We start from the raw sequence: 17,924 nt of genomic DNA, 5'->3' as shown, positions 1-17,924 counted from the left end.
CAGGGCCCTGCAGTCTCATAGGGGGCCTGCACTGGAGGAGCAGTGACCACAGTATGCCCAGGACCCATGGCCTGGACCAACCAGGACCCACAGCTGCAGTGTGTCCCTTCAGCCCCCATACCGCCTGCCTTTTCCTGCACGTGACTGACCAGCCCAGGCTACCAGGCGCCCGAGGAGGCTCAGGACAGAGTGACAAGTAGCCCAACGCTGCCCTGTGGGTCCCCAAGCTGCGTCTTCTGGGTCAGAGCCAAGACCAGCCGGACGACGGCAGGAGCGGGGGCAGGAGACCCGCAGAGATGAGCGTCATCAGAAAATAGTTTAATTATGTACAGGAGGCCCCCAGGCTGATCACACCTGGGACACGGACGTTCGTGAGCGGGATCAGGAGAGGACGGGGTAGCGCACTCCACCTGAGAGGGGACGCGCTCTCCAGGGGATGGCCACTGAACAAAACAAATCACAAACTGTGACAACTGTGGGAGGAATGTGAATCGACACTTTCCTTTGGGAAAGAAAAAAGGAAAAAAACCAGGCGGCTCTGGAATGCTGTCTCCTCGCCGGGCAGCATGGGCTCCGGATCCTCCCAGGGTGGCAGGCGGGCATCAGGGTGCAGCTGTGTGAGCCCACGCTGCCGAGGCCCTGGAGGAGGCTCTCTCGGTCCAGCGGGGCCACTCGTGGTCCATGCACAGCTGCGACCTCAAGGGCTCAGAAGAGGGGCCGGGCGCCCTGGCTCTCAAACTCAGACCAGGCGTCGCTCAGCTCCATGAAGATCAGCCTGGCCTGCTGCTCGTGGGGCCGCCCTGTGGCCTGCGGGACGAGAGGTGAGGGTAGCCTCACGCCTGCTCCTGGGAACTCCGCCTGGAGCTCCCCTCCCCTCAGGTGGACCCCCCGGGTGCTCACCTTGTCGGGGTGGACCACCAGCACAGCCCGTCGATACTGCTTCTTCACCTGTTCGGGTGTCACCAGGTCGGCCATGCCCACTGGTGTCCAGCGGCTCTCGCCGTCCCAGAGCACGGTGTGGAGCGTGGACAGCAGGGCACGGATATTCCTCTCCTTGCCCTCGGTCCAGTCCAGGAGCTGCGGGAGACACGGGGGCTGCAGAGCAGTCCTGGCCCAGTCCCTCCCTGACATGTGGCCAGTGGTCATGACACTTCACATGCTGTTGGCCACAAGACGTGGGGCCCACCACCCCATTTTCTGTGACGACCCCACTAGGGAACACTGCTCCCAGGTCTGGCCAGACACCACACAGGACCAGACAGCACAAGGAACCTGGTGACTCCTGTCGGGGGAATTCAGCAGACCTGCCCTCGTGGCCTGGCCTGCCTGGCCCAGAGCTCTAGTGTCCAGTAAGGTGACAGACTGGGCTCCAGGGTGGCCTGTCAAGATGATCCCAAGGGCACAGTGCCCGCATTAGCACCAACCTACCAGTGAAGACACCTGGCCACTCCAGAATGCTGGGCTCATGGCCAGCCCTGCACAGCAAAGACCAGAGTGCTGGACACACAGATGTCCCGTCACCCCCAGTGCCCTAAGCTGCTCTCCTGGGGGTTGGGGGCCTCAGGGGCACTTTGTCCTGACAGAGATTAGGTATGGTTAGATTTCCAGAAGAGAACGCCTAATAACAAATGGGGACACACAAGCCGCCTGCATCCAGCAGCACGGAGACAGCCACCGTGGAGATGCTGCTGATCGGACAGTCTGCATCCACTGAAACGCTCTCAGAAGACCAGCGAGCCTCAGAGGACGAGCCGCACAAACCCTCTCACTGTGAGTCAGGGGCCCCGGGGGGCTGCTGTCCACTCAGGGGGAGGGCCAGGTCCATCTACAGCACCGGGGGAGCCTCGGTGAACCCCAGGACCGAGGGGGCCACACTGGCTGTGATGCCCTGGGGTGAAAAGGTGACTCAGGGAGCACCCGTCCCTTCTGCACCCTGGGCTGCAGCGCACCTTCAGCTTCAGCGGGTCCGTGTCCCTTGCCTGGTCCTGCCTCCTCATCTCGGCGATGGTCCTCGGTCCCTTCTTGCCAGCCTTGGAGGAGAAGCCTTGGTTGGGCAGCAGGTCTTCAAAATGGTTCTCAGACACCCGCAGCTTTTGACCTGGAGAGGGACGGAGAGTCTTCTGAGACCCCGGGGCACCGCTGACCTCTGCCCACCCCTGGGACAGTTTCTAGCTCAATGACCCTTTGGGACTGAAGGACAGTGGAGAGAAGTGGGAAACACCCAGGAGAGTTCCCTGGGCACAAACGCTCCTGAGCGCAGGGCAGTCTATCACCTCTCCTGGGCTGATGTGGGACATGCCATTCCCGTGACAACACAGCCAGGCCTGGGCTGACTGTTCAGCTGCCCAGGCAGCTGAGGCGGCCAAGCCAGTTCCCAGACAGCGTGGGCCTGGCCACCTGGACCATGCTGGTCTAGGATGAGAGGGATGGACACCCACAGACATCAATCTGAACCATGTCCTTCCACCTAAACCCAAACCCAAACATGGCTCCTACAGGTGAGGGGCTCTGGGTCTCATTGAGTATCTGTCCCAGAAGAAAATCATACCCAGAGGGAAAGAGGGCAGACTCACCAAAGCTGGGGACGCGGACACCCCGCTCCTCTCGCCCACCAATCACGCTGAAGTTCGCGGCATAGCTAGGCCTTGGCTGTGCACAGGTTTTGGGGGATGGCTTGGTCTGGGAGGCCCACGGGGCGCCCTGGCCTGGGGGCCGACTCGTCTGCCAGGAGCTGCCACCCTTGGGAGGGGGGGCTGTTTTGGGAACAAAGCCCCCAGGAGAAAATCCACCGGGCGAGCCTGGGGAGACAGTTATGGCAGGTAAGCGTTGACAACACGTGACAGCGGCTAGGTCCTATGAAGGGGCTGGTGTCTCAGAGACACGCCTGCAGGAAAACATGCACTTGCAAAACCAAAGTTTGCAGTCAGATGCCAGGAGGGGCAGTCTTCGAAGTGGCCCCCCTGTTGGGTGATGGTAGGGACGGCTGCAGGGGCCAGAGCACAGTGCAGATGGTCTCGGTGAGCGTAGGCACTGCCTCCTGCCTGCTCTCAGAATGCAGGGCTCGTTCTTTAACCTTCTATTTGGAAAGAGACTCACAGGAAGCTGCAGAACCAGCGCTCAGAGCCCAGGCCCAGCGCACACGCAGCAGACAACTGGCCTTGGTGCAGTCTGGCTCCTGCCAGCTGCTACATGTGTACAGTCATGTGTGTGTTGCCATGTGTACATGTATGTGCACAGCATATGTGCCATGCTGTGTGCACATATCTGTGTGCACGCACATGAGTGTGCCATGTACATGTGGGTGCACACATGTGCCCAACTCTGCAACTTGGCCACGTGCACACTTCTGTGTGAGCAACGGATCAAGGCACCGTCTGTCCTCCGTGACTCATTTCAAGAATGTTCTAGAAATGGACTCAGACAGTAGGTAGCCTATGCAATGGGCTCTTGTCACTCGGGATGGCTCCTTTTATTGCTGAGCGGCATGTTCTGGGAGAGACGCACCAAGGTTCGCTCAGCCACCAGCCCGGCCTGAGGCAACTACATACACAGCTGCTGTGACCCCACGCACAGGCCTGTACACGCCTGCATCTTTATCTTGGTAAATGGTAGCAGCCTGTGCACTTTTAGAGGAGACGGACGCACTGTTTCTAGAGCAGCCGCAGCACCCTACACTCCCTCCAGCACAGGTGAGAAGTCGCTCCGGCCCCCGGCGGCACTCGGTGTTGGCCCTATCGCTTAACCACCCAAGGGCTGACATCCAGTGAAGTATCCCTGGCACCTGCCTGGTGGTGAGGGGTGTCAGCATCTTTAGGGGCCCGCCAGCATCCCCATGGCCCATGCAGGGGTCTCATCACGACTTGCCCATTCTCTAACCGGTGGCTCTGCTCTGATACTGATGAGGTGCCGGGTGTGGGACGTCACCTTTGTTCGCACCGTTGGCCTGAGCGCAACACATCCTTTCACTTCAGGTCGAGGGCGGAGCCTATCGAGGACACTGAGGCCTCTCTGTACTTACGAGTCCTAGAGGTGAGCTCTGCGTGGCTTGAAAGCGTTTTTTCCAGACCTGCAGCTTGTCTCTCCATCAGTGCAGTCCTCACCTGGGCGGGAGACTTCATTTCCATTAAGTCCAAACTACCAATGTCTTCCATTATGGGCCCTAGGTCCCAGATGTCCGTTCTCTCCTCGAGGCCTTACAGCTCCACTTCGTGCACTTAACCCACGACCAGGTCTGAGCCACCTGAGGGAGGTATGAGGCGTGGGGCTCGGTGTGAGGCTACCTTGTTGTCTGCGGACAGACGTGCAATGTTCCAGCACCACCCGCAGGTCGCTCTGGCACCTGTCAAAACTCAGCTGGTCTCCTCGTGAGCCCTTTCTGGGTCCTCTACTCTGTCCGCTCGACCTGTGTGTACCCTCCTGCCAACACCACCCAGTCCCGATTTCCGTGGCTGCAGAGCGAGCCGCAATCCAGGCACATGGATTTCTCCCAGGCTCCTCCGCCACTGGACATCATACCAGTCATGCCAGCTCTGACTTTCCAAACACACTACCACAAGCCTGCTGTGTCTACAGAAATCCTTGCTAGGTTTTGGCGGGAACTACTGAACCCTCAGATCTGGGGAGACCTGTCCACCACATTGTGCCGGGTCCTCCTGCCTGGGAGCCTAGCCTGTCTGGTTTTCTTCATCACGTGTGGTTGTGCAGTTTCACTGCATGTGTCGTCAGTCATGCTGAAGGGTGCCCTTTCTCAGTGGCGGTTAACGGCACCGTTTTGGCCTGGGGTTCCCTGTGCACACAGCTATCAGTAGACATGACTGCTGTTCGCCTGTGGCTCCTGTATCCGGGGGCCTGTCAGTGGAACTCACTCCCTGGATCAGGTGGTTTTCAGAGGTGCCTTGAGGCCCGCCACACAGACACGCACGTCACCTACAGTAGTGTTACTTCTCCCTTCCCATGTGTGACTTCTTCCTGCTCCCGCCTCTGTGAGAGGGCAGTCACCGTCCAGGGTGAGGTGGCGACAGGGTCTGCAGATGGTCGTTACTGAGCAGAGGACGTTCTCGTCGCCAGCTGGTGTATCAGTCACGGTGCTGAGTGTCACATGCCTCCCTGCACTGCTGACGGGGCCAGTGGACGTGGCGGAGTCTCAGCTGCACTGGGTGTGGAGCCAGCCTCCAGGTCTCAGCTGCACTGGGTGTGGAGCCAGCCTCCAGGTCTCAGCTGCACTGGGTGTGGAGCCAGCCTCCAGGTCTCAGCTGCACTGGGTGTGGAGCCAGCCTCCAGGTCTCAGCTGCACTGGGTGTGGAGCCGGCCTCCAGGTCTCAGCTGCACTGGGTGTGGAGCCGGCCTCCAGGTCTCAGCTGCACTGGGTGTGGAGCCGGCTTCCAGGTCCCGGGCAGCCCCCGCTGCCTGTGGTGGGGCCTCGCCCACTGACAAGTTCTGCTGCCCGTCTCTGCTGTGGAGTTTGTGTCGTGTTTGCAGGAGGCTGCCCTGTACTTTCCTTCTCTTGGGCCGTCTTGGTCTGGTTTTGGTATGAGGGTGATTCTAGCTTCACAAAAATCAACTGGGAGTGTTCCCACCTCTTCCCAACTCCTGGAAGAGGCTACGGGGAACAGGCTAAGTGTGATAAAACCCTCCGATGAAACCATCGAGGCCTGGAGATTTCCTTTTTGGGAGGTTTTTTAAACTATAAGCTCATTTCTTTAGTTATAAAGCACTCCAATGACCTACTCCACACGTGAGTTTGGTGTAGCTGGCTGTGGAGACCGCACACCTCACGTACGTCAGCTGTCACACCCACAGGCGGGGCTCCGCTTCCTTGTTCTCAAAGCCAGTGCTGACTTCGTCCCTCCTGACACTGGCCCCTCGTGTCACCTTCCTGTTTAGATTTTGTCTTAGCAGAGCTTTGTCAATTTTATCAATCTCTTCGAAGAACCAGCCTTTTGTTTAAATTAACTTCCTTTACTGTTTCTGTTTCCTGTTTCACTGGTTTTGGTTCTTTATTTCCTTCCATTTGCTTTGAGTTTATGTTGCTCCGCTTCTCAGGCACCTTGAGAAGAGGGCTCCAGTTCTGATGGGATGTCTTCTCTTCTCCAAAGTGGCACTTGATGCAGATGCTCCCCTCTTCGCACTGTGGGAGCCACACAACACCCCGGGTTTCGTGTTTCCTGCCTCCACCTTCACTCAGTGCAATGTGCCCCCTCCCCATACTCTGAGACCACCTGTGTTACCTGCACGGGTTCAGTTCCCTGCTGCTCCTGATTCCAGCTGACCCCATGGGGTCAGAGTGTGGCGACGAGCTGTGATCTGTCCTATCGAATGCACCTGGGTCTGTTTCCTGCCAGGTCACAGCGTCTTGGTGGAGGACCCACAGGTGCATGAGGACATGCGCCCTTGGCAGCTGGTGCCGAGCCCCACGAGTGGGCCACGCTGAGCTCCCAGGGGCTGACAGTGCCTCCAAGTCCCTTTCGCTTGCTGGCCACCGAGCAGTTTCTCCACATTTGGTGAAGAGGGATGCTGAGGGCTCCAGAACAATCTATTTCTCCTTTCAGTACCATCAGCTTTATTTAAAATCCTATTTCGCAGGAAGTATGACAGAGGGTCTCGGGTCGTAGTGCAGGACTGAGAGTTGGGTTCCATCCTGAGAATGGCAACTTGGATCCTGACAAGTCCTTTCCGCACAGGATCTGCAGCCCATAGCCCAGGCAGCACCAGGTGGCTCCTGTGGCCCCATCCACACTCAAACGGCCTAAGATAGAGGCCACGCAAGGGTCGGAGCCAGACAACCCTAACTTCCAAGAATGCCTGAGAGACACTGCAACCTCACTCCAGGAAACTATTTAAAAAATGAACTATCCCAGAAATGAAAACCTCCCAAGACTCAACAAGACAGTAGCAGAAGGAGCCCTCCACACACACAAGATGCAAGGTGGACGCCGGCCCCACAGACCCAACCAAAGACCCAACCACAGCGTGAGCAGGAGGCGAAGGCAGTGATGGGTCAGAGGGGAGAGCGACAGTAGGGAGCCTCAGTGCTGAGAACCTCAGCTTTTAAGCCAAGGTTCAGGGGCGCCAGCACAGGGCTTCAGGGAGTGGCCCCAATGTTCCAGGGGGGAGACGCCAGCCAAGGGCCAGACGCCAGATAACTCCAAATAACAAGCATTCTGAGGAGATGCTACTTCTAACGAGAAGTTCCACATGCCACCCAACTGCTAAGAGAGGAGAGACTCTCAGATAACCACAGTTTCTGGAGGAGCTGGGGGAACCCAGGGACAGGCCATCAGGTCAGCTCCAGCAGAGGCAGGCATGACACTGGGTCCTCCACGCTGAGGCCCTGCTCCTCAGACGGCCCACACACACTGTGATGCCCGTGAAGAGCCAGGTCTAGCACCTGCTCGAGGTGGGTTGTTTAACAAGCCCCTGCCACAGGAGCAGACGGGCTGTTCCTCGTGTCACTGGGCCCTGTACCTCGGTGAATGGAGGTGAAGGTCCCACCTAGGGCACCTGAGTCTGGCAGAGGGAGCGGGAAGAGGACAGAAGGACTGAACCCTCCCGCAAGCAGGCCTGGCACTGCACACGCCCTGCACGTTACCTTGGAGGCTGGAACCGAGGTCACCGAGGTCTGCAAACGGGTCCAGGTTCTGAGACTTGGTCCGGCTGGCCGGGGGGCCAGGCGGGGCCGGTGGGCCTCCAGGAGAGAAGAAGGGGCCTGGAAGACAAAAGACGGTGAACAAGTGAACTGAAGCGAGGTGCAGCCCAGCCTTCCAGCCCAATGCTCCTGAAGGCCTCACAAGCTAAGACAGAGCGCCAATCCAGGGCATGGCCATGCACATGCCCAGAACTGCCCCATGGCCCCCCCGCTGCTCCTGTGGAAGACGCCCTAATGGGTACAAGGGTCTGAAAATGCTGTACTCTCCTGACACTGTGTGACAGCACTCCCTGGAACCTCCTTAAAGTGAGAATGTGCTTTGTAACAGTCTTATTTTTTTACTTTTATTTTTACCGTTGACACAATTACAACAGATGTCCCCATTTCCCCTCACCCCTTTGCCACCTCCACCCAGCTGGTTCCCTCTTCCCCTGGACACCACATTGATGTCTGTGACTGTGGGCTGTGTGTAAGTGTTCTCAGGCTAATCCCTTCACCTTCTTTCATCCAGTTCTCCCTCCCCCCTCCCCTCTAGCAGCTGTCAGTCTGTTTTCTGTATTTATGAGTCCGTTTCCACTTTGTTTATTTTGTTCATTATATTCCACATACAAGTGAGATCATGTGGTACTTGTCTTTCTCTGCCTGGCTTATTTCCCTTAGCGTAGTCCTCTCCAGTTCCCTCCATGCCGTCCCAAAGGGCACAAGATCCTTCTTCTTTATAGCTGCATAGTATTCCATGGTGCAAACATCCCACAGCTTTTTATCCACTCATCTACTGATGGGCACAGATCTTAGCTATTGTAAACTGTGCTGCTATGAATATAGGGGAGTATACGTTCTTTCTGATTAGTGTTTCAGGGTTCTTAGGATATATTCCTAGGAGTGGGATCACTGGGACAAAAGGCAGCTCCATTTTTAATTTTTTGAGGGACCTCCACACTGTTTTCCATAGTGGCTGCACCAGTCTGCATTCCCACCAGCAGTGTACCAGGGCTCCCCTTTCCCCACACCCTCGCCAGCACTTGTCGTTTGTTGATGGTGGACATTCTGACAGGTGTGAGGTGATACCTCGTTGTGGTTTAATCTGCATCTCTCTGTGATGAGTGACACAGCTTTTTCCTGTCTACTGACCATCTGTATCTCCTCTTTGGAGGAGAATCTATTCAGGTCCTTTACCCTTTTTTTAAATCTTCACCCAATGATATATTTTTTTCATTGATTTTTAGAGAGTGTGGAAAGGACGGAGGAGGGAAAAGAGAGGGAGGAACATTGACAAGAGAGACACATCGATCAGCTGCCTCCCCCGTACGCACCCCAGCCAGGGCCAGGGATCAGGGCCGGGGACCAAACTGAAACCAAGGCACATGGCCTTGAGCATCCTCTGAGCCGATGCTCTAATCACTGAACCAACCCAGCCAGGGCCCATTTTTAACTGGACATTTGTCCTGCTGTTGCATTGTGTGATTTCTTTATATATTATGGGACTTCACCCTGTACCAGATGCATCCCTGGCGCACTGGCCACACAGTGGGCTCTCCTCGCTCTGTTGATGTGCAGCACTCTTTATGAGAGTGTGAGTTTGAGAATAGTCTAAGTATTAGAGACTGAACAAGTATCTGAGTAAATTACTGTACAGCCACTTGGAGGAATATCAGTTATTACAAATGAAGGCTACTCACACATAAAGGGCTCTCTCTCTTATAAACTGATAGGCAGAAGATGTGTTTTCAATGCCAAAAATTATTAAAGAACAGAAAACAGTTCTCTAAGAAACGCAAATAACCAAACCATAAAGCAATAGTCAGCCTCAGGTATAACAGTGGGCTGCAGATGACAGCAACCGACGGCCATCACAGTAGGAAAACAGGCCGTCAGTCCTCAGCCAGCTTGGGGAGGGGCCGAGGCTGGGACGGCTCCTGGAACATTACTCACTAGAAGGTCCTGGAGGGACACGTGTCACAGGCCTTGTCAACATGATCACCTTCCACAGCAACTCGAAAATGGACATTTCCCAAGTGAAATGCTGGACCCCTCCCCCTCCACGTCCCTAGGACAGGGCACAGCCCTGGGACAAGTGCAGTCTCCCAAAGGGGTCCACCAGAGGCACAGTAGCCACAGGACACAAGAACACACTAAGCAATGTACGGGTGAAAGTCGGGAACGGACTGTCACACACATACTCCACAGGAGATGAGGAAGGGACCACGTGACAGGCTCTGGGCTGCACCTGTGCACACCCGCTGGGCCACACAGTGGGCTGAGAAGAAGGGCAGGTAGCCCCACGGTGTGCCCCGACAGTCTCCTTTGGGAGGGGTTATGGTTCCATCCTGGTGAAATGAAAAAAGGGGCAGGGTCGTACCTTCTGTGGCCGGTGTGGGGGCTGGTGCCTCAGCCCAGGCATCCCATCCTCCCAGCAGGTCTGGGTGGCTGGCTGAAGCTGTCATCTTGCTGGGCTCTGCTGGCACATCCCCTGGAAGAGAGTGGCACCATTTGATGTGTCCCCTGGTGGAGGTGGGCTGTGGCCTTCACATGGCCTCCTGGGGGCCCTGAGGGGACAAGTGGGCCACAAGCCCCATACACCCCCCCACTAGCTGGCCAAGTGCCCCAGGCAGAGGCCATGCTGAGCACTGGGCTCAGCCAATATGGACCAGCCTCCCCGCCAGGCTAAGCACACATCACGGACATCTGAAATGACCAGGTGGATGGGGGAGCAAGTGGAGAAGCTTCCAGGACTATGCTGCATGTCACCCTTCCCCGCAGGTGGCCCACACACTCGCTCACGGGTGCACATAGCACCCCCAGAACCTCCTCCAACCTCCCCAAACACCTAGCAGAGCTTGAGGGGTGGACACCAGAGGGTCACATCCCCCTCCAGGGGAGGGAGGACCTGCAGCTGGGAGGGCTCAGCCCGGGATACACAGTGGCCCCTCTGTTGGCCTCTCAACCGCACTCACCCAGCTGTAGGAAGTCGGTGCTGCAGGCCGGGGGTGGGGCGCTGTGGGTGGAGGGGAAGGTTGCAGGCTGGGCAGTCAGAGAGTCCGAATTAACAAATTCACCAAAGAGGTTGGGCTTGGGGCAGGGCTGGGCGTCTGGATGGGATGTCAGCAGGAGAGGGTCAAACGGGTGGGCTGCAGAGACACCAAGGAGCAGGGAGGTGAGCCCCTGTGCAGGCACCACAGCAGCACCTCAACCAGAGCATCATGCGTGGACCACAGACAACAAGATAACCTGGCAGACCCAGGATGACACGAGAGACTGAGAGCTGGGCACATCCTCGGCCAATGCTCTTGCCTGACTTTCTGAGACAGCAGCTGAGAGGGAAGGGCTGGAGCTCAGGACAGGCGGTGGAACCAGAGCCCACAGCACCCGCCTGCACCCCCACCCATCCACTCTCAGAGCTCCACCCAGGCCGGGCGCCAGCTCACAGACATAGAGGCAGAACCATTGAAATCTCTCATCTGCTCGCACGTACCGGACACAGCAGGCGTGCTTGTTGTAGGGGCAGGGCTTGTGAAGAGCAGGGGAGTCTCCCCACTGAGGAGATCGCCTGGGGGACCCTCGGGAGCAGCCTCAGGGGCTCCCAGGAGGCAGCTGAGGAGGTCAGCGTTGCTGGGGGGGCCCACGGGGCCCTGTGAGGGGGGTGCCGGCCCCGCCTCAGAGTGCAGCCCCAGGAGGTCAACGCCATCCTCGGGCCGCATGGGTTCCTGTGGCGTGGTGGGCGTGTTTGCATCAAAAATCAACTCTTGCTCTTGCGCCTTCGCTGCCAGGCCTGGCGTGTCTTCGTCGGCCGTGTCCCTGCTCTCAGCAGAGAGGGTTGCCGCGCACTCATCCGACGGCTCGCTCTCACATGCGTCCTCAGCGGGGGCAGAGGGAGTCTCCTGGGCAATGTTACTTTCTGGGCCCATCTCCGAGTCTTTCTCCTCTGAAAGAAAGCAGCATGCTGACAGGCAGAAGTCACCACAGACAGGCGGTGGGGACAGGCCCCGCAGGAGGCCGGGACAGAGGGTGTGAAAACAAGCTGAGGGAGCTCAGGCCTGCAGGCCCGAGGGGGAATGGAGATGCTCAGAGAAGCGAGGGGCCTAGGCATGTCCCCGCAGTGCCTACCCTGCCAGTCCAGCGTGTGCAGGAAGTGGTTGGTATCAGTGCTGCTGCTCTGGGGTGATTCTGACTCTGTGGGCTCAGTGTCAAGAGATCCCATCTCAGCGTCGTACTGAGCAGTGGAGCCTGGCTGCCGGGGGAGCTCGGGCTTCCCTGCTGGGAGAGGAGGGCATCAGGCCACCCAGCCCCAGATGCACCACCACTGCAGCAGCCCAGCCAGATCTCCAGGACCCTGTGCTGACAGCCACCAAGGGTCAGTCTGTGAATGGATCCCAGTGCAGGCTCAGACGCTGGCCTGCTCACACACGTACACACATGCACACATGCTCGTGCACACACATGCACACACTCATATAGCGCGCACACACACACACTTTCAGGGGTACTTAGCTGTCTTCATATGAGAAAATGTAAAAATGCAACCCAGAACGTGAAGCACACTGTGCTGTGGTCAGCAGGTGGAACCTGAGTCCTACCAGCCAGTGCACTTCCTATGCTACCTTTTTTGTAATTGCTCTGAAATAAGACGAGATAACTGAGCTAAGTGGGGGGAGTGGCTAGGAAAAAGCTCTGGGGTGCCGGTGGCCTCGCTGGTCCCGAGAGGCCTCAACATCTCCAGGTCACATATGAAGTGGATGAACATCCAAGAACAAGCCCTCTGACCAGCGTGACTCAGACCTGATGCTCTTGTGGGTCCCAGCCCTGCCTGCGACTATCCCCAGGGTGGGGGCTGCTCGGTGTGCACAGTGGGCATGGGCAGAACTTGGACATTGCAAATACTCAGTCCCTAAGGTGGAGGCCCCAAGCCTCCCCGCACCCCACACACAGCCTGACCCTGAGGGTTTCTGGTGCTGAAGCCAGAGCAAGGATCTCACCAAATTTAGACAGGATGTCCTGCTGCTCCTCACGGCTGGAAAAGAGGATTTTGGGGTTCAGCCCTCGCATGCTCGTGCTCTCCCAGGGTGGGGCCTCCCGGCTGGGCCTGTCTCGGGGCTCCACCTCCACGTCCAGGTTCACTTGGAACAAGTCTGGGTATTTCTCCTGAATGTCACAGGCGTCCAGGTCATACCTGCAGGTGGAAGGAGATGACGGGTTCCACAGGCCACCCCACTGTGCCCCGAAGATGTGCACACAGCAGGCCATGTGCTCTCCAGGCACAGGCATGGTGGTGGGGATAGTCCAGAAGCCCACCCGCTGCAACTCACTCTGGCTGCACAAGCACTGCGGCAAAGGGTCTGTGCACCCCTCAGAGCAGCGCCCAGCTTGTCGGGAGCACTGAGCCTGCCCTCACCTCCTGGGTGCTGGGTTCAGGTCAGGACATCAGATATTAGGTAAATGTGTATCCATGAAAATGATGCCGTCCACCCTGGCAAAACTCCCCAATGGTTAACAGGTGCCGTGAGATGAAGACCCCACCATCGCCTGCAGGGACGGGCAGCTTGGTGCCGTGCTCGCTGTGGGCCAGGGAGGCAGCACCTTCCGCGCCTCCCCTGCTGGGAGGGAAAGGGGACAAGGCTGGAAGCTGGAGACTCCAGTCTCCAAGTGGTACTGGGGGCAGCAGCCAGGGGCCGGGCACATGTGGGGCACAGGTGGGACACAGGTGTGTCAGGGAGAGCTGGCAGTGGTACTTCAGTTGCCACCCACTGACCATCCTAACTGTGGCTCTGCACCTCTCTAGGAAACTCCGTAAGTTCACAGGCTCCCCACGACCACCTCTGACAGCATTCTCACTAATGGTGCCAATGCTCTTCAGCAGCAGCAGGCTCCCAGGGTCAAGCTGTCTACGCCACCAGGCGCCTGTGTGCATCACTGTTCTATGTGTATCGAAGCAGTAAAACAACAGAAAAAATGAACACAAAGATGGCAGCAGGTTCCTGAGACCCAAGGTGTGCAGGGAGGGAACCTGCCGTCCTCCACTGTCCATGGGACACCCACCCAAAACCAACCACAACCACTGGGCGCAGAAGGGGCCGCGGAGACAGCCGCACATGTAGTTAGCAAGGGCAGCAGAGCCACAGCAGACTCTCCCCAAAATAAAACCCACGAGAGCACGACCTAGGGGTGACGCCCGCTTCAAGCCCTCCCTCCTACGGACACAACCTCAGCACGGGACAGGATGCAGCGCAGAGTGCACAGCCGCCCACGTCACCCACTTCTCAGATGGCAGCATCCCCCGTCTACTCACTCCCAGCCCAGAGGCCACCACGGCCTGCCTTCCTCTCTAGTCTGGGCACCCGCAGCAAGAAGACAACACAGGCCACCTCTCAACCAGGCAGGAGCAGCTACAGAGGGACAAAGAGGCGGTGAGCAAGACAGCAATGCCGGGGAAGCAGGAATCCAGCTGCTAGCGAGGGCCAGGGAGGAGGGAGCGAGGCGGGGGCCACACCAAGGGGCTCATGGCCCCTGCGGCTCAGCGCTGAGCACCGCACTGGTGGCCGCCCACCCCGCCTCCCCACCCTCACTGGCCCCAGGAGACTGGCCTGGGCCTAGCTGCTCGCCAGCAGGCAGTGAGGGCACAATGAGGGCCTGTGAGCAGGGAGGCAGCCACGGGCCCGGGGTTTCAGAGGGCACAGGGCTCAGGCCTACTGAGCTCCTGACAGGCTTGGCAAGAAACAAAAGCACAACCTGTGCCAGGGAGGGAACCCTTCCCCACTTCAACAACCTGGGGACCTGCCTGCCGCAGGACACCTTGCCGAGAACGGACCTAGTCAGGCCATCCGACAGTGCATCCCAGCAATGCCATCCCCAGTTCCATTCTCTGTCCTTCAGCTGTCTACAGGGGAGCCTGCCTGCAGACACACAGGTGCCTGCTCCAGGGAGCCCCCACCGCCGCCTCCGCAACTGACGACCCACTCCTGGAGGCACCACAGTGATGCACAGACCCAAGCACACATCCACCTCCAAACCTGTGTAACCAGACATTCAAAGAAAGCCATTCCCAGCCCCAAGGTCTCTGTGCCTCTCCAAGCCACCCTCCCACCCAGGAGCCACTCAATGGCTGTCATGACCACACGAGGCCTGAGCCCATAAAACGGGGCCATGTGACCCGAGTCCCTCTGCTCACAGCTGTGTGTTGCAAGTTGCACCCGCCGCTGGAGCGTGAGTTCGCCAGTGTGCTATCCACCACCGCCGGGTTTTTCTACTCGGTTACCATGGCTGTCAGCTCTGGCCAGTGTTGCTCACTGGTTAGAGCATCGGCTCGCGGACTGAAGGGTCCTGGGTTCGATTCCAGCCAAGGGCACATACCTAGATTGCAGGCTCTATCACCAGCTGGGGGGAGGGGGGGGTTGGGGCCTGTGCAGGAGGCAACCACTCGATGTTTCTGTCTCACATCAATGTTTCTCTCTCTTTCCTTTCTACTCTCTCTGAAAAGCAGTGGAAAAAAATATCCTTAGGTGAGGATTGAAAAAAACAAAACAGCTGCCAGGTACAGCGCAGCGACTGTAGTTAACAACTTTGTCATGTACTTGAAAGCTGCTAACAGAGAGGTCTTGTTCACACCACAAAAAAAGAATTCATAACTACGTGGTGATGGACATTAACTAGACGTACTGTGATCATTGCACAGCACATACATTAACAAATCACATTGTACCCCTGAAACTAATGTGCCCATCACACCCATGAAGAAAGAACAGTGCTGCTGGGAACACTTTTGGCTGAGTCTATTTTGGTCCTAAGCACTTACTTCTTGGGGACACAGGCAGACACCCAGCAAGAGCACTTCCCACAGTGGCTTCACCCCACTCCCACTGCTCCCCATCCTCCAGCTTCCAGAAGTGTCTTTCATTTTAGCCATTTTCGTCAGAGGACAAAGCGGCTTTGTGCTTCCCTGATGTGCAACGGTGGTGAGCACCTTCCCATGAACTCACCACCCACTAGGACCTTTTCCCTTCTCAATCTAATTCTTCACAGGTCCTGGGCGTGTGAGCTTCGCCTGAGTATGAACTGCAAACACTGGTCTGAAAACATCTACCCGACTTTCGTTTCTGAAGGAGTTTCCCTGGAGATAGAACTCCAAATTGGCAATTTTTTCCTTTGAGCACAGAATTGGACCATGACCTCCTGGTTCACAGGTTGACGCTCAACCACAGAGCCACACCGGCCAGACATAAAGAAGGCTTTTGCGTCTAAGGTTTGATGTCTTTCATCAGTCTAACAAACTTTTAGCCAGCAGGTTTTCAAACATTACTTCTGCTCTACGCCTTCTCCTCTGAGGACCCCAAATGAAGGCATGCAGGGCTCGCCGGGGTCTCCTGAGTGCTCTCGTGACCCTTTCTGTGGCTCCCGCCGCCCTCTATGCTGAGTCTGAAGACATTTTCTACCAACCCTGACTCCTGTGTTCTGCTGGGTCTGCTCTGTGACTGAACAGCTCTAGTTCCCGAACTTGCGCCTGTGCCGTTCACACAGCCCAGGCCTCGAGCAAAAGCCCACCTTCCATTTTCTTGAATATGTTATTCAGTTGTTCCAAGTCCTCAACCATCCCAGCTTCCGACTCAACTGTGCACCGCCATCTACCTTTTCCTCTTCGGCTTTCCCATTTAGTCTTTGAAACAAGTGTGCTTGCTCGTGGCTGAAAATGTCGAAGCTCTGGGAGTCATCTTCCTCCAAAAGAGGGGAGGACCCAGAAACGTGAAAGCTGTAACACTCCTCCTCTCTGTGGTCTTTTCGTATCAGAACATCACAAAAATTTTAAAGTATCAGTATGAAAAAAACACACTACAGAAACAAGGAAGTAAAAATATAGAAAGAGTAATAACACATGGTTTCCTGGCACTGGGGACGCTTTTCCCGAGCCTGCACCAGGGGCAGGCCCCACAAGGTACATCACCTGCATGAGTGTGCTGAGCCCCCCAGGACCCAGGGTCAGAGCTCAGTTCTCCAGGACCCTGGGGTTGTGTCCTAATTACGCCCTGGCACTGGGCAGGACACGGGAGTGTGGGGAGTGCAGGCCAGAGGAGCTGCAGCAGTTGTCTCTGGAGCCTCCTGGCAGGCCCCCTCTTGCTGCTGGAACATGCTGTGTCTGGGTTTCCCACAGTGTGTGAGTGTGTGCGCGCTTGTGTGTGTGCCCGAGCAGAGAGCATAGCAGCTAGATCAGGCCCTGAGTGTGGACACCTGTTCTGCCCCACACTGGCTTAGTTAGTTCAGCTGCCAAGCCCAGAGTCTCCATGTCTCCATCTAAAACATAAGCTGAGCCCTAGCCAGGCGGCTCAGTTGGTTGTACGTTGTCCCATACACCAAAGGTTGCGAGTGTGATTCCCAGTCAGGGCACATATTGGGGTTGCGGGTTCTATTCCAGGTCAGGGCTCGTACGAGAAGCAACCCATTGAAGCTTCTCTCTCACATCGACGTTTCTCCCCTCACTTCCTCTCTCTAAAATCAATAAAAACATCCTTAGGTGAGGATGAAGTTTAAAAAATAAAAATAAAAAATTTAAAAAGCTGAATGAGATGCCTGCTCATCCTGAGGCTGGATGTACGTTGCCAGGCCTCTAGCACTGCAGCTTTAACGAGCTGTGTGAGGAATGCAGTGAACCGAGTCAAGCCAGGTGAGGACAGAGGCCTGCTCCTCAGCTTAGTTGCTCAAGTTTATCTCTAAACCAGACCGTGAGTGTCTCTTCACCCCAATCTCGCTGTCCAGCAGAGTGCTTTGCACATAGCAGGTACTCAATAAAAGTGGTGGTGCGCAATGAACACCTTTCACCTGGTCCTGCCACATTGGTCTCGGTCTCTGCCTAGAAACCAAGGTGCCCAGTGGAAGCCCATGGTCTTTCTGAGGAGGGGTCCTGGAAACTGAACACCTCAGATCTGGGACAGGCAAGGACTGAAGTCCAACCTGGCAAATGGCCATGAGAGAACCTATTCCTGTCCACGGTGCTGGCACTCTGCCCCTCCCACATGGGACCATGGTGGGTGTGTCCCCATGAGGCAGGTTAGTAAAAGGGAAAGTTCCCCGACGAGTAGAATGAGGGAACTGAGACAAAGAGTAGAGCAAACAGCCAGTAACGAGCAGCTAATGAGTCACCAAAGACACTGAGGGGCTGATGATGGTTTACACTTCTCCTCCCCAACCCAGGAAGGGAGTAACAGAGACCCAGTTAGTGCCATGAGTGCCAGACAAGGTTGGAAATAAACAAGAACCACGGTCAGAACCAGACAGACCCAAGACAGAGGTGAAGCTG

At 56.8% G+C, this 17,924-nt stretch overlaps 1 protein-coding gene across 4 annotated transcripts in view; it reads right to left on the bottom strand.

Annotated features, from left to right (window-relative positions):
* Window positions 1-303: 303 nt before the first annotated feature.
* The window catches only part of GAK (cyclin G associated kinase), a 50,686-nt gene continuing 33,065 nt past the window's right edge, over window positions 304-17,924 (bottom strand). For 2 of the 4 annotated variants that reach the window (XM_087828719.1, XM_087828727.1), the window contains 10 exons: window positions 12,619-12,812; window positions 11,750-11,899; window positions 11,118-11,567; window positions 10,600-10,773; window positions 10,005-10,115; window positions 7,589-7,705; window positions 2,574-2,798; window positions 1,950-2,098; window positions 901-1,077; window positions 304-807 (listed from right to left, as the gene is read on the bottom strand). In XM_087828719.1, coding sequence (XP_087684845.1) covers window positions 706-807; window positions 901-1,077; window positions 1,950-2,098; window positions 2,574-2,798; window positions 7,589-7,705; window positions 10,005-10,115; window positions 10,600-10,773; window positions 11,118-11,567; window positions 11,750-11,899; window positions 12,619-12,812 — 1,849 coding nt within the window. In that variant the 3' untranslated portion in view covers window positions 304-705. Of the gene's footprint in view, window positions 808-900; window positions 1,078-1,949; window positions 2,099-2,573; window positions 2,799-3,892; window positions 4,241-7,588; window positions 7,706-10,004; window positions 10,116-10,599; window positions 10,774-11,117; window positions 11,568-11,749; window positions 11,900-12,618; window positions 12,813-17,924 lie in introns of those variants that run through there. The other 2 variants (XM_087828724.1, XM_087828731.1) reach the window with 2 other exon arrangements.

The sequence above is a fragment of the Miniopterus natalensis genome, chromosome 1 (assembly GCF_054644295.1).
Source record: "Miniopterus natalensis isolate mMinNat1 chromosome 1, mMinNat1.hap1, whole genome shotgun sequence".
In the NCBI taxonomy this organism is placed as follows: domain Eukaryota; kingdom Metazoa; phylum Chordata; class Mammalia; order Chiroptera; family Miniopteridae; genus Miniopterus; species Miniopterus natalensis.
This window is presented reverse-complemented; position numbering and strand designations above follow the sequence as displayed.